The following is a 17,431-nucleotide window of genomic DNA, read 5'->3' as shown; positions in this document are numbered from 1 at the left end:
TGTTACCTTCCAACTTCTAAATGCCCATCAAGCAATATTATGTATTTAGTATTTCCACACTACATAATACATACGATTCAGTGCAGTTATGTTTTTTTTATAACAACATTATGCACAATATATTCACTCAACATATCCCGTCTTTTTAACAAGAAATGAAAACCCATGACTGTGAGAGGCGATTAACAGGATCTGGTAATCAGAGTTGCTAATTTGACACGTGTTGTCATATCCCAGTTGTGTAGGTCGATACTCATGCTGTTGGTCTCTGGGTTGTCTGGTTCCGTCTCGATTATTTACAGATCGCGGTGATATCCTTGTAATATTGCAAAGTGTAGCGGAAAGCTAAACTCATTCACTTCATTACTCCTACTGAACATAAATCTTCACACACCGCAGTTTAACGGGAACCCTAACACGATATGAAGGACTACAGCAAGAACAACTACTACAACAACAACAACTACTACAACAATAACAACTACTACAACAACAACTACTACAACAATAACAACTACTACAACAATAACAACTACTACAACAATAACAACTACTGCAACAACAACAACTACTACAACAACAACAACTACTACAACAATAACTACTACTACAACAATAACAACTACTACAACAATAACAACTACTGCAACAACAACAACTACTACAACAACAACAACTACTACAACAATAACAACTACTACAACAACAACAACAACAACAACAACTACTACAACAAAAACAACTACTGCAACAAAAACAACTACTGCAACAATAACAACTACTACAACAATAACAACTACTGCAACAACAACAACTACTACAACAATAACAACTACTACAACAACAACAACTACTACAACAATAACAGCTACTACAACAATAACAACTACTACAACAACAACAACTACTACAACAACAACTACTACAACAATAACAACTACTACAACAATAACAACTACTGCAACAACAACAACTACTACAACAATAACAACTACTGCAACAAAAACAACTACTGCAACAATAACAACTACTACAACAACAGCTACTACAACAATAACAACTACTACAACAACAACAACTACTACAACAATAACAACTACTACAACAATAACAACTACTACAACAACAACAACTACTACAACAACAACTACTACAACAATAACAACTACTACAACAACTACTACAACAACAACTACTACAACAATAACAACTACCAAAACAATAACAACTACTACAACAATAACAACCAATCCAACAACAACTACTACAACAATAACAACTACTGCACCAATAACTACTACTACAACAATAACAACTACTACAACAACAACTACTACAACAATAACAACTACTACAGCAACAACTACTACTACAACAATAACAACTACTACAACAAAAACAACTACTACAACAAAAACAACTACTGCAACAATAACAACTACTACAACAATAACAACTACTACAACAATAACAACTAATGCAACAACAACAACTACTACAAGAACAACTACTACAACAATAACAACTACTACAACAATAACAACTACTACAACAACAACAACTACTGTAACAATAACAACTACTACAGCAACACTTACTACAACAACAACTACTACAACAACAACAACTACTACAACAACAACTACTACAACAATAACAACTACTGCAACAATAACAACTACTAAAACAACAACAACTACTACAACAACAACTACTGCAAGAATAACAACTACTACAACAACAACTACTACAACAATAACAACTACTACAACAACAACTACTACAACAACAACAACTACTGCAACAACAACAACTACTGCAACAACAACAACTACTACAACAATAACAACTACTGCAACAATAACAACTACTACAACAATAGCAACTACTACAACAACAACAACTACTACAACAATAACAACTACTGCAACAATAACAACTACTACAACAACAACAACTACTACAACAACAACAACTACTGCAACAATAACAACTACTACAACAAGAGCAACTACTACAACAACAACTACTACAACAATAACAACTACTGCAACAATAACAACTACTACAACAACAACAACTACTACAACAACAACTACTACAACAATAACAACTACTCCAACAATAACAACTACTACAACAACAACAACTACTACAACAACAACTACTGCAAGAACAACAACTACTACAACAACAACTACTACAACAATAACAACTACTACAACAACAACTACTACAACAACAACAACTACTGCAGCAACAACAACTACTGCAACAACAACAACTACTACAACAACAACAACTACTACAACAATAACAACTACTACAACAACAACTACTACAACAACAACTACTACAACAATAACAACTACTGCAACAATAACAACTACTACAACAACAACAACTACTACAACAACAACAACTACTGCAACAACAACAACAACTACAACAACAGCTACTACAACAACAACAACTACTACAACAATAACAACTACTGTAACAATAACAACTACTACAACAACAACTACTACAACAATAACAACTACTACAACAACAACAACTACTACAACAATAACAACTACTACAACAATAACAACTACTGCAACAATAACAACTACTGCAACAACAACAACTACTACAACAACAACTACTACAACAATAACAACTACTGCAACAACAACAACTACTACAACAACAACTACTACAACAATAACAACTACTACAACAATAACAACTACTACAACAACAACTACTACAACAATAACAACTACTGCAACAATAACAACTACTACAACAACAACAACTACTACAACAATAACAACTACTGCAACAATAACAACTACTACAACAATAGCAACTACTACAACAACAACAACTACTACAACAATAACAACTACTGCAACAATAACAACTACTACAACAACAACAACTACTACAACAATAACAACTACCAAAACAATAACAACTACTACAACAAGAGCAACTACTACAACAACAACTACTACAACAATAACAACTACTGCAACAATAACAACTACTACAACAATAACAACTACTGCAACAATAACAACTAATACAACAATAACAACTACTGCAACAATAACAACTACTACAACAATAACAACTACTGCAACAATAACAACTACTACAATAACAACTACTACAACAATAACAACTACTGCAACAATAACAACTACCACAACAATAACAACTACTACAACAACAACAACTACTACAACAATAACAACTACTACAACAATATCTACTATAACAACAACAACTACTACAACAATAACAACTACTACAACAACAACAACTACTACAACAATAACTACAACAACAACTACTACAACAATAACAACTACTACAACAATAACAACTACTACAACAACAACTACTACAACAACAACAACTACTACAACAATAACAACTACTACAACAATAACAACTACTGCAACTACAATAACTTTACGTATTGAAAATGTATAATTGAAGTTTGAGAGGTGACTTATGACGAACAGCGTATGGCTTCCTTTGAATATTGATAACATAATGTGAATAATCAACTTTGGACCTTTTTTAGTTTACCCTAAGTTTAAAATTAATGAACGTTTACTCAAGGGTGACTCGTTTACTCAAGGCGCTATACGGAAGTTATTATATGCGAGGAAGTATAAACACATTAAAAACGCAGTTGTCTATATTTCTACGAAAAATTAACTCACTAGGCGAAAGGCGTCGTGCACCGCGTTAAGGTGGGTAACAATCAAAGCTTGCCATTTGGTCTGTGGCGAGAAGGAACTATGCAACTAATGGCACTGTTTGGTGACCTTGACCTTATCTTCAAGGTACAAGTAACCACGACACTTTGACCCCTTTTCATACTTTTGTTAATGCGATATGTCGTGGACTTTAAGTTTGGTGACAGCCTACATGGGGGATTATACATACACCAGGTTATCTTGGTTACCTTGACCTTATCTTGAAGGTTGCCACGACACTTTGACCACTTTTCAAACTTACGTTACTTATAGACTGTTCTGCCCAATGTCTTCAAATTTGGTGACAGCCTACACTGGAGGATCAGGTATACATCAGTTGGTTTTGGTGACCTTGACCTTATGCTTAAAGTCACCACAACACTTTGACCACTTTTCTAGCTAATGTAAACGTGATATCTCATGAAGCCTTGAACCCAATGTCTTCAGTATTTTGACAGTCTACATTAGGTGATTATGCAGGCACCATTCATTTTAGACATCTTAGCTTGTATGTGACAAAAAAAAGAAAAATTAGTAAATATGTTTGAAATATTTCGTTACTCTTCAGCGGCGGTGGCAATTGCCATATTAGTTAATATCTGTGCTGCTATCCTCTTTCTCTCGAGCTCACGGGTGAGTGACGTTGCGCTAAAAATAGGTTGACACATTCGGATATCGTGTGAACTTGCTTCTTTCCTCTACTAGAAACGACCCCGACTATTTTTCTACATTACCTGTCTCTGCACATGCAGTATAATGCGAAGAGGACTCTATTACAAGGAATCATTGACAGAAGAAAGCATTTATATAGTCTATACACACTGTACCCGGAAGTGTCGCTATGTGTTTATTTTGTTTTGCATTACAAGGAATCCTAAACAGAAGGAAGCAGTTGCGTAGTCTCTACGCATTGTGCCCGCATTGTCTTTTATTTATATCATTATATTTTTATACATTATATTTATTTGTAATGTTCACGTTGTTTTATTTGTTTCTAGATTATTTACGGTTTAAAAGTGGATTTAACCTTTTATTGATATTTGTGGGGAGTGCTAAATACAACTTCTTGGAGAACCGTCCACGGATTTGTGAAATTCTAATTTGCCCCTCTCAAAACTGTTCTTGCGGCGGGGCGGTGGGGTAGGCTAATTGTCAGGGTGTTTGCTCGTCCGCCGAAGATCCAGGTTCGATCCTATTATATCTTGTACCCGTGATATGCTGCAATGGTGATGTAAGCGGCGTAAAACTATCCTCACTCTATGTTATTGTGGTAAATGCTAACTTCGAGATAAAGAGATACAAGATGCTATTAAACTTAAGTTCGAAACAGCATATTTGGCATTACATATTTTTTGCTTGAAAACTCTCTGAATTGTTATATATAATTGTTTTGGAATATATGATTTTACGCCGCTTTAAGCACTATTCCAGCAATATCAGGCCGACACAATCAGGGGACACCATGGGCTTCACGCATTGTAATCATGTGGGGATTCGAACCCGTCTTCGATGTGACAAGTGAACAGTTTAACCACAAGGCTACTCCATCCCCAAAAGGCGATAAAACGAGCATCACGTTACTGGGTACGTTGCGAGAAGTACCTTGTTGATGGTGACCAAATGAAGGGGGTTTGTATGGGTGGTATCAAGAGTGAACAACGTATCGCTCTACCATGTATGGCATATAAATAATCAGGGTATTTTGGTTACGTCATAGGTGGTCGCGCTTGAAACAGTGCTATTGGCTGTGTACAAACATATAATGCGGAAGGACGCTGTGGGTTGTCTCAGTCACTGACTGTCATGTCAGCGGAGGGCCCACGAACTGTTGGCACGTAACAGGTAGTTATACACCCCCTTTCATGAAGCAACCTTTACGAAGGTTAACCTTAACTCCCATTCTTTAACACTGTACTAAGGTTACCTTAGTGACTTACGATCACCTTAGCGCTTTGTGAAAGGAGGCCGTGGGGAGTAGAGTATCAGGGCTCAAAAACTTTATGAATGTGGAGGTGTTTACGCATGAACCACGTACTAATGGTCCCTCGACGAGGATGATCCTTAGAATAATTCTGCTTTTAACTGATGTTTCTACTTTTCAGTATTTCTATCAGTATTTTTAATTTAACATCACATTCATTATTACTGCCCCATCGTGTTTGTTACAACGGAATACTATCATTATCGTTGTACTTTGTTACTGCTTGTTACTGCTTCAGTAAATCGTGCTTGTCGATGGCAACTGAATAATAAGATTGGCTGTCATTCTAGCTCAGCCGCGTATCGCGACCGATGTTTAGAATGTCATTCACTACTTGTCAGGTCCAGTCTCGAATATGGCATGTCGTAGCATCGGTGCAATATATTGCAGAGTTTGGCATTGAACAGACTCTTTAATGTATTTTGTCAGTTTGTGGTTGTTATTTTTATTCATTTATAACATCTTATAGTTTAGGCGAGTTGCGGTCCAGGAGAAGTACACTTGTACACTCCTTTAATGCCATCCTGTCCTGATTCAGTCCTCGGGTCATAAACGACAGCCATTGACGCAGAATGGGGGAATATATACCCGAGGAGAGTTTCGAGAGATTTCGGAATTGCCTTATCGCTCAGCTGTGCGATAACAAGGAAATAGCATCCGAAATAGAACTCCACGTGGCCCAGATTGACGTGAGGAAACGGTACTCGTCTGCTGGAAATGACACGGAGGGTGTCGGACCGGGTTCAAACCCCGAGGCCAAGACCGAGTTGCTGAAGCGGTTGGTCCACGAGGTGAAAGACTCTTTGGACCAAATAGTGTTTGCTGCTACTAAAGCGGAGAAATTGACAGCTTCCAGAGACTCTGGTAGGTTTCATAACGCCACGCTTCCTTGTGTGTGTGTGCATGTGTGCGTGCGTGCGTGCGTGCGTGCGTGCGTGCGTGCGTGCGTGCGTGCGTGCGTGCGTGCGTGCGTGCGTGCGTGCGTGCGTGCGTGCGTGCGTGCGTGCGTGCGTGTGTCTGTGTATTGTTTGGTATAAGTCCCATAGTCCCTTATGTTTCACACGTGTGTTAACATTGATAGCAATACCCTCTAATTTTCATTATTTCCTTGCGTTCATTATTTTCAATGTTTCAGCCGTTTTAGATTTCTAAATTTTCTCGCTATTTCGACCACCCACCTTATCCAAACGATGGTGTGCTGGAAGACGTTGATGTCACACTATAACGTATCAAATTAGTTTGAAACAGCACCATACAATATGATGTCTTTAACTGACTATATGTTAGATAGTTACCGTTCATAAGCTGACAAATATTTTGTTGCAATTGGGCAAACTTCGTATTTCGTCTGAATTTAAGATTGTAACTGGCACTTTTTGCAGGAAAATGTCACCTCAACTGATAATAATGCTAACGAAAGACTTTACTGTTTTTCAGGTGTTTCCACTTCAAGCACTTAACACTGCTTGTTGAATTTACCACGTGATGAAGAACCGAATTTGAATTCGAATTAAAACCGATTCAATATTAACTACGTTAACTTTACCTTTTGTTTACTTTACTTTAATTCCACATTCCCCTAGAACCATTACATTATGAGGTTTAATGCCCGTACCAAGAAAATGTGTACATGCGAGAATGTGGACACTTTCTTCCACCTCATTGCTGTGATATCTCCATATTTCGAATATAGAAAAGAGAGTTTCTTTAATGTTTGAATCAAACATTTTGAAAAATAGTTTGGTCTTCAACAACCCTACGTTATCGTTAAAGATGCTTCGGGTGATCAGGTTCACAGACATCGTATCGAAGCTTCGTTGAAGGATGTTCATGTCAGTCACCGGATTGTCTGGTGAAATCAGGGTCATATTGCTAGAATGTGGCTGAAGTAAAGTCAAACATCAAACAATTTTACATAAGTGCTGCTCTGGAAAGAATAACTGGAAATGATGTGATTCAATGTCTTTCTATGCCAGGCGATGACTATTAATACATACATACATACATACATACATACATACCTATATGTTTCAGCAATATCCTCCAACAGTTATCGATCCAGCACCAGTGCAGGTAAGTGTTATGCTATGTAAGTCGTATGCCACGCAAGTCGCATACAACGCAAGTCTTACATAGCGTAAGTCTTTCATATATAAGATTTATACCACGTAAGTCTTATACCACGTAAGTCGTATACCACGTACGTCTTATACCACGTAAGTCCTATACCACGTAAGTCTTAACCCCCGTAAGTCTCATATCACGCAAGTCTTATATCACGTAAGTCTTATACCACGTAAGTCTTAACCCCCGTAAGTCTTATATCACGTAAGTCCTTCATATATAACATTTATACCTCGTAAGACGTATTCCACGTAACTCTTATACCACGTAGGTCTTGTACCACGTAAGCCTTATATCACGTACGTCTTATATCACGTAAGTCGTATAGCAGGTCAGTCTCATATCACGTAAGTCTTATACCACGTAAGTCTTATATCACGTAAGTCGTATACCACAAAGTCTTATACCACGTAAGTCTTATACCACGCAAGTCCTATACCACGTAAGGCTCATATCATGTAAATCGTTCACATATAAGATTTATACCACGTAAGACTTATACCACGTAAGTCTTATACCACGTAAGTCTTAATCCCCGTAAGTCTTATATCACGTAAGTCGTTCATATATAAGATTTATACCACTTAAGACGTATTCCACGTAAGTCTTATACCACGTAAGTCCTATACCACGTAAGTCTTATACCACGTAAGTCTTAACCCCCGTAAGTCTTCTATCACGTAAATCGTTCATATATAAGATTTATACAACGTAAGACGTATTCCACGTAATTCTTATACCACGTAAGTCTTATACCACGTAAGTCTCATATCACGTAAGTCGTATACCACGTAAGTCTTATACCACGTAAGTCCTATACCACGAACGTCTTATACCACGTAAGTCTTATACCACGAACGTCTTATACCACGTAAGTCTTATACCACGAACGTCTTATACCACGTAAGTCTTATACCACGTAAGTCTTATACCACGTAAGTCTTATACTACGAAAGTCTTAACCCCCGTAAGTCTTATATCACGTAAGTCGTTCATATATAAGATTTATACCACTTAAGACTTATACCACGTAAGTCTTATACCACGTAAGTCTTAATCCCCGTAAGTCTTATATCACGTAAGTCGTTCATATATAAGATTTATACCACTTAAGACGTATTCCACGTAACTCTTATACCACGTAAGTCTTGTACCACGTAAGTCTTATATCACGTAAGTCGTATACCACGTAAGTCTTATACCACGTAGGTCCTATACCACGTAAGTCTTATACCACGTACGTCTTATACCACGTAAGTCCTATACCACGTAGGTTTTATATCACGTATGTCTCATACCACGTAAGTCCTATACCACGTAAGTGTTATACCACGTAAGTGTTATACTACGTACGTCTTACACCACGTAAGTCCTATACCACGTAAGTTTTACATCACGTAAGTCTTATTCCACGAAGTCTTATACCACGCAAGTCTTATACCACGTAAGTCCTATACCACGTAAGTCCTATACCACGTACGTCTTATACCACGTAAGTCTTATATCACGTAAGTCTCATACCACGTACGTCTTATATCACGTAAGTCTCATACCACGTATGTCGTATATCACTCAAGTCTCACGTAGATTCTCGTTCTTTCCAATAAATTCTCTTTACAGTGCAAGAGGGATACAGAACATGTACATTATGGTCCTTAAAAATTACACTCGAGTCATTTTTTTCAGTCATGTTGACAGTTTAATATACCGTCAAATAATATTTCCTCGTTTTGTAGGCGCACTGCACTTAACGGAAGTGCTACCGGAACAAGATCACGAGCCCCACAATCCGCCGGTAAGGAATTCAGTTTACAGATCTTCAGCCTCCCTTTTCATATGTTTGTTGACTGGGCTTCCGTTTCCCTAAAGTTGAAGTTTGTTGTAGGTCGACAATAAACATAGCGTTCATTGATTTTCGATATCGAATGGCAACACACAGGGTACGAAGTTACGTACAAGTGTTTCTGTCACACATTACAAGTGAGTTTCTTGGAATTAATTAACGTCTTTCCAGCCCATGCCCCCTACTCTCTCTCTCTCTCTCTCTCTCTCTCTCTCTCTCTCTCTCTGGTACTGTTTCCCGACATGTGTTTCATCTCTTGTTCAGCTTGCGTCGCAAACCACGGAAACCAGTTTAGATCTGCTCGGCGTATATATCTGTCGTATCCCGCTAGCCTGTATCCTTAGTGGCTTTTGATACAAGGTCGCGGAGAGAATAATGAGTTGTCAAGGACAGATGATGAGGTTACTGAGCTACTGACAGCTACTGAACACTGACACTTGTAACATGTGCCCCTCTCACTGACAGCCAAGGCTGGTCATTGTTCTCAAATGTGCCCCTGTCACAGACAGCTAAGTCTGATCTTTGTTCTAACATATGTCCCTTTCACAGACAGTCAAGTCTGATCTTTGTTCTAACATGTGCCCCTCTCATTGACAGACAAGTCTGGTCCAAGACAGGGAACTGTGGGAGAGACTGGATGCGGCGGTGCAGACAAGCCGGAGGGCGCTACGGGAAACGCAACACCAGAGACTGCATGTACTGGCCGAACAAGATGATGAAGAACAGACTGAGTTAAAAGAGAAGCTAGAAAGCGATCGGCGGTGATATTACAGGCCCGATTTCATCAGCTTAATGAGTTCGGAACGTACATCACTTGTGCCCCAATAACAGTATCAGATAAACATGACCTTGTACATACTTATTTCCTTATTGTCACTTTCAACACTGTGCTCGTTGTAAATACCGTCATAATGTTTTCTCATTCGAAATTCAACTTGACATGGAGAGGCGAGGTAGTGGTTAAAGCCATCGCTCCATTCCCCGAATGGGTACAGTGTGCAATGCCCATTTCTGACCTCACTCGCTCAACTTCATAAAGTCATCAAAGTTGGGAAAGCGTTTCATCATGTATATAAAGAGCTACTTATAGTCGTTAACCTCTGAATACGATTTGCAAAGATAATGTTCTAAACATACAATAACTTTCCAATCGTGACATAAAGTTAAGCCGTAAGTATTTATAAGATGCCTAACATCTGTCAGTCATACACGTGTAATTGTTTTAATGGTGACATCATCGTGGTATTGAAGGTTACGTTTGTGAGAATGCTTTTAGTGCCTTATTTCACATAAAAACATCACCATTTACCATGTATTAAAGCCCCAGCATCTACGTACGTTTATATATTTATCATTCCTGTAAATTCCAGTTGTATTAAGTGTTCATAATACTCTTCGACAAAAGGTTATCATGGTCAGAACGTGTGGTCTTTGTACAGGTTTCATCGGGTTTCATGGTAGACCTATGAAGGACAGTTTCATTCAGCTCAGATTCTTGAAACATATTTGGCATTACACTTTGGGTACTATAAAAACATTTTAAAATCATGTCAACTTTATCTTAACTTTCATGACTCCAGTCTCTTGACCAAATTTGACCAGACAATAATTGTTAGTGTCAGAAATAAGACTTTCCTTGTTTTCTTCTACATTCTTGTTAGTAAATTCTGTCCAAGTAAATCACGAACTAACAATGGCGACGCCACGTTTAATTTTCTCTAGAACTCCAGAAGTAGTACCCATCCAATCTTTCATGTCTGCATCTTTAGACACATATGACAGTTTATATTTGTTGGTTTTACCCTGTCGAGAAGCATGCCAAAATATATGTCCTCCGCCCAGAATTATGGTCACTTTGTGGGGCAGACCTAATCAGAAACCCGGTCTTTGTACAATATTTTAGAAAAAAAATTATGCAATGAATATGAGCTTGGTGCTGTTTATTGACTGTCGAGGTGATGTTTTGATGCCACTCAGTAGAGGAGATGTAACATCCCATTTTATTTTCATCTTGCATCAGTTAATCTATCATGAACAACATAGACGTATTCAAACGCCTGACGATTGTCTGTAAATATTCGAGTGATTGATATCATGAGCATATGCGTACACAGTTTGGATATGATAATATGTTCTGACCATCCAGTCCAGTCAAGTTTAAGACAAACAAACACGGGTCGCTGGAGAACATTCTTACGCAAATATTGGAGTATATCTTTTGAATGGTCTAACTCAAGTTGTTTGCGAGATTCATGAGATTGTTTATTTGATGTTTATCAAAGAGAATATTATGGTGAAGATATACCTCTGTTTGTACATTATTGTTGAATAAGAAAACCCAAAACATACATGTCATCTCACGTTGTTGTTTTTATGTCGACGTTCCTGAAGTGACGACTGTGGGTCCAGGGAAATACCAGGCTGTGTTGAGATGTACAGTTAGACTGTACATTACCTGAGTTAGTGCGAATACACGACCCTATTGCAAAAGAACTACGTTGTATTTAACTACGATGGTCTAACCCAACTATAACATTTATTCCTGGGTTTTACTCCAAGAAACAAAACCAATGAAGTTTCTTCCCTCCATTCAGGGCACACGGATACATGTTGGTTCATGTTCCGTACTAAGTGGTGCTTTTATTACTCACCCGTTTGAGATATCACTCTTGGACATATCTACAGTGTTATCACATGCTGTATAATAACATGGCGTGCTATTTGTGACCCAGTAGTGAGGGCGCATTGCCCTCGTCGAATTCTGAGTAAAGACGTTTCAACTGTTCTTTGCTCGATTGCTTGTAATAGCATTTATCTATGAAAATATTCTGCTGCCTGGTCCCTTTTTCATACACACACCCTTGTTTATTTATTTACAAAATCAAATTAAATAGACTAATGCTGACAATCATACATGAAATGTATTTATACGCGTGACCCATTTTATGACAGCCTTATATTCAGGTTCTGCAAACTAAATTCGGAAAAAATACTAAACAACGTCCTGTATAAAACCACATTCATGAAACTCGTGACTCGGCATTGGTGTCATTAAATACTAGACCATTCACTCCTCTAACGGGTAAACCGGATACCCGGGACAGGTGGGTAGAGTGGTATTATTGGTTTATGTCATTAAGTTCATGAATATCCACAAAGTGGAAGGGGAGTACTGAAAGGTTTGAAAGTTCTGTTAACGAAAGTAGCACTACCAACAATTTAAGTTAAAGTATAACGTCTTGTCATGGACATACAAAAAATATTTTGTTCAAAATCCAAAACTGCCAAAAGGCACCAGTACACCAAGAGACGTATCTTGGCCCCCGGTTTGGTGACGAAAACTCGAACGGTTTTGAAATTCTGCTCCGGAACGCACTAATTTGAACGCACGATCGGGGTAAAGAAAAATACTCCCACAAGACGCGTTGCGGTGATAACTGCAGGAGTTATGCTAGTCACTGGACGTTGTAGATTAGTTTCAGTCCAGAACAGCGACTGTCTTTGCAAGCGTTTTTCAATGAAAATTTGTGATTGATTTTTACTATAATGTCAGCTCATGTCAATGTATCAATGTATCTATATCCATATCGAGTGAGTGAGTGAGGGAGTTTAGTTTTACGCCGCTCTCAGCAATATATATCCATATTGAAATCCAATTACTGAAGAAAGCCCTAACATACGTTGCTAATATGAATATGACTAAAAAGATGAAAATATTCGATAAACGGGCGTGTTAATATAATATCAACTTTGTTTTCTCTGTTTAATCCAATTTTTTTTTCTGAAAATAAGATGTAATATGGTATCATTATTACATGATGTGCATTGTGCAGTACTTCTTGACATTACTTTCTTACTTTTAAGTTTAATGACATACACTATTTATTTTAAACCTTCTATTTTGCCAGTCCGTTGTTGGAACGGCGTTGTTTGTAGCTCCTTGTTTCTTACAGAGGGATGTTTGTTTAGATCTTTTCCACATCGATGACGTACATATTCCATTGGGAATTAGCATCACTGAGCATAAATTGCATTTTTTAGACTTTATTATTGATGCGACGGATTCACTATACTTCCAGACGCCGCATTTGATCTCTGCCATGACTAGTTTATTGAAAGAGTGAGTGAGTTAAGATTTAAAGTCACATCAACAATATTTCAGCCATATCGTGACTAGTTATATCATCGGCAGTTTCAGCCATATCGTGACTAGTTATATCATCGGCAATTTCAGCCACATCGTGACTAGTTATATCATCGGCAATTTCAGCCATATCGTGACTAGTTATATCATCGGCAATTTCAGCCATATCGTGACTAGTTATATCATCGGCAATTTCAGCCATATCGTGACTAGTTATATCATCGGCAATTTCAGCCATATCGTGACTAGTTATATCATCGGCAATTTCAGCCATATCGTGACTAGTTATATCATCGGCAATTTCAGCCATATCGTGACTAGTTATATCATCGGCAATTTCCGCCATATCGTGACTAGTTATATCATCGGCAATTTCAGCCACATCGTGACTAGTTATATCATCGGCAATTTCAGCCATATCGTGACTAGTTATATCATCGGCAATTTCCGCCATATCGTGACTAGTTATATCATCGGCAATTTCCGCCATATCGTGACTAGTTATATCATCGGCAATTTCAGCCATATCGTGACTAGTTATATCATCGGCAATTTCAGCCATATCGTGACTAGTTATATCATCGGCAATTTCAGCCATATCTATAACTAGTCCTAAATTCACAATACATACACATAATATATAAAAACAGTTGACGAAGGACAGTGAAATTACTAGATTATCACAAAATGAGTTATAACTAGCTAGCACATATCGTTAAAAGTAGAAATACAGTATTCTGCATCTATCTACAGAACATATTAATCAGAATTCATCAAATAAATCAATTTCCTTAAAAAAGAAAAAAATAATTAAATGAAAATGTATACTGGTAAAAAGATCCTTAACTGTTTTCACACTGAAATATTTATCCATTATGATGGAGAATTCAACAGTCAAGCAGGACATGATTGACCGTGGCTGTCCCATCACAAGGATACAAAACGGAAGATCTTTTAACAACATTTTTTTAGTATGAAGCATATGACCAATGCGACATAGTCAAATGATGACCTGCTCAAATCTGGACTGAAAACCCAAGTAGGTGCAACCAAGACAGGTGACTGGTTTATTGATGGACAATAACTTGCAATTAAGGGTATAACGGGTACGGGTAGAAAATTTGGACTCGTCCCAGCCCTACCAACCATACCAATACCATTCACGAGTTTCAAAAATATGGTATTACATAAGACATCGTTCAGCATTCTCTATATAAGAAATACTTGTGTTCACATATTTCCAGTTCGCCGTCTAACTTCCCTCACTATGACCAGCCACAATCTAGTCGGTGAGAGGTGTGATAAAACAGTTTGTACCGCAGATATGTCTGTATGTCTGTATACTGCCCATAATATCTGGACTCTGTAAAGTCTCGACATTTTTGCCACGTGACCATGTGATAAAAACCCTGACGCTGAATCTCGGGAGGCGTTTCTTCTGTGAATGCTTCTATCACTGTTGCTTTCAAAAGCAGGAAGTTTGGGGTACTAACCAGGGAATTTTCATTTGTTGTAGATATTTACAAAGTAACTATTTGTTAACTGAAAGTAAATCATCGGGGGATGATAATCAAGGAACGTAAGTAAAATTCCCCGTAAATACGTGATGTTTACTTTCAGTGAAGTTTACAGATGCACAAGTCATGTTTTCATCTTTATGTCATGCCACGCCGATGTGACTCGGGTGAAATCCAAACCTCATCTGAGAACGTCCTGTTTTCACTGATTTCATCCTACCAAACTGTCAACATTACTCCGCGGGCGCAAGCAAGCGGGCACACGCACGTACGTTTTCAAGGTCTTGGATAATACATAAAGGTCCTCGTTTAAAACTACCCAACACATTGAATCTCATCGTGACAAATGCATCGACACGTCTCAGTACTGCCGGCCATAACACTGCTATTGATCAATAACATAGTTACTTCCCTTAGACCATACCCGACGAATGAAATTGTGCGCCTGACGACTTTATTTGATAAAAGAAGCGTCTGTCAAATCTACCATGTTTCCCCATCTACGGCCATTGGCTTGTCATCTGGACATGAAACCAACGTTATTCTGTCTCCCTAAAAGATGTATGAACCATAAAATCTATAATTGTATAGTTCAAAAGGTTTTGCTAGGTATGTATGTACAGTTAAATAGATGAAATTCCAATGTCATTGCCTGTTCTGGTCGTCATCGTGAACATTTCAACGACATCAAGAACATCGTGCCCAACGCAGATTTCTTTGTCGCAGTTGTCGTCTTCATTTGATCATACGGACGAAATGAACATGTCATCAAGGCCCTTCCAAACAACAAGAAGATGCTGAGGTGTGTGTGAATGCTGTTTTGTGCCGTATTCTGCAATCCCTCAGCTCTTTTATAGTACTCGGGTGAATGGGGCGTTGTTGGTAGTGGTGTTGGCGGTGTGTGTGTGTGTGTGTGTGTGTGTGTGTGTGTGTGTGTGTGTGTGTGTGAGAGAGAGAGAGAGAGAGAGAGAGAGAGAGAGGAATCAAACCCGGACAAGCCACAACGAAGCTATCGCACCGCCTCGTGGTATATAAACACGGTGCCGTTCTCCTCTTGGAGAAGGTAAAGAAGAGGGTCAGTATTCATAGCTCTAGTCCATGCTGCCGGGTGGACGAGCTGGGATATATCGGTAGTTTGCGCACTGGATGGTCCATCTGGAACACAGATCCAGAGGTTCTACAATGAAGAAATCACATAACATCATCAAAACGAAATAAGATTACAGAGGTATCCATTAAGATGATGGCTGCAAACACAAAAACACGTACGCACGCTTAAGCTCAACTCTTCCACCCCCATCCCCCTCACTCTCTCGTTCACACACACGCAAACATATACATGAGCGCTCGCACGCGAACTCGCATACATACTACTGTGACGTACATATGCACATTTGGGACGGTGGGGTAGCCTAGTGGTTAAAGCGTTCGCTGGTCACGCCGAAGGTCTGGATTCGATTCCCTACACAGATACACCGCGTGAAGCCCATTTTCTTGTGTCCCCCGCCGTGATATTGCTGGAATATTGCTAAAAGCTACTCAATCACTCACTCAGAAAAGAATTCAGCAAACCTGTAGAGTACGATATTTAACATAATTGTTGGAGAACGAAGGGGAATGTTCCCGTTCCCTACATCCAAAGCCCCTCACTCATTAATCCTATTTAAGCGTCATTCCACATTATCACGATATCCAGAAGGTCCGATTTGTAGTATTTGGGATTACACTTTCTCAGTAAAGTACAGATTCTAGTATTTTGGATTGGATTGAGCCCCACCACACGTGGCTACACAAGGTCAGCCGTCTAACCCGCTCAGCCACCGCGGCTTCCACAAAATTATAGTCGAACAACTGATAATCTAGATCACGGACTCTGATGGGAATAGTAAGTACTATACTCTGTACTTTACTGAGAAAGTGTAATCCCAAAGATAACATATGTATCATTTCATTATTTTCTAAATGGCATTGTGTATTCAGGTCTCTTTTGCTTTGAATGAGTGAGTGGGTTGGATCTTACGCACCTTTTAGAAATATTCCAGCAATATCGCGGTGAATCAG

At 38.5% G+C, this 17,431-nt stretch overlaps 1 protein-coding gene across 2 annotated transcripts; it reads left to right on the top strand.

Annotated features, from left to right (window-relative positions):
• Positions 1-5,550: 5,550 nt before the first annotated feature.
• LOC137283649 (uncharacterized) lies at positions 5,551-12,059 on the top strand. Of its 2 annotated transcripts, XM_067815256.1 has the most exons (5): positions 5,551-5,603; positions 6,281-6,606; positions 7,777-7,815; positions 9,603-9,661; positions 10,307-12,059. In XM_067815256.1, exons 2-5 carry the CDS (start codon positions 6,315-6,317, stop codon positions 10,472-10,474), a joined length of 558 nt encoding a protein of 185 aa, XP_067671357.1. In that variant the 5' UTR covers positions 5,551-5,603; positions 6,281-6,314; the 3' UTR covers positions 10,475-12,059. The 2 variants fall into 2 exon arrangements, with proteins under 2 accessions (XP_067671357.1, XP_067671358.1); XM_067815257.1 differs by lacking the exon at positions 5,551-5,603 and having other exon boundaries at positions 6,217-6,606; positions 10,307-12,057.
• Positions 12,060-17,431: the final 5,372 nt, after the last annotated feature.

This window comes from Haliotis asinina, chromosome 5, assembly GCF_037392515.1.
Source record: "Haliotis asinina isolate JCU_RB_2024 chromosome 5, JCU_Hal_asi_v2, whole genome shotgun sequence".
Taxonomy (NCBI): domain Eukaryota; kingdom Metazoa; phylum Mollusca; class Gastropoda; order Lepetellida; family Haliotidae; genus Haliotis; species Haliotis asinina.
The sequence above is the reverse complement of the archived record's forward strand: the minus strand, read 5'-3'. Positions and strand labels throughout refer to the sequence as shown.

Excerpts from the sequence above, each read along its gene's own strand:
- LOC137283649 (XM_067815256.1), top strand. The coding sequence starts at position 6,315 with ATGGGGGAATATATACCCGAGGAGAGTTTCGAGAGATTTCGGAATTGC. Across the intron at positions 7,816-9,602 it reads TCGATCCAGCACCAGTGCAG|GCGCACTGCACTTAACGGAA; the intron begins GTAAGTGTTATG and ends CTCGTTTTGTAG. Across the intron at positions 9,662-10,306 it reads ACGAGCCCCACAATCCGCCG|ACAAGTCTGGTCCAAGACAG; the intron begins GTAAGGAATTCA and ends TCTCATTGACAG.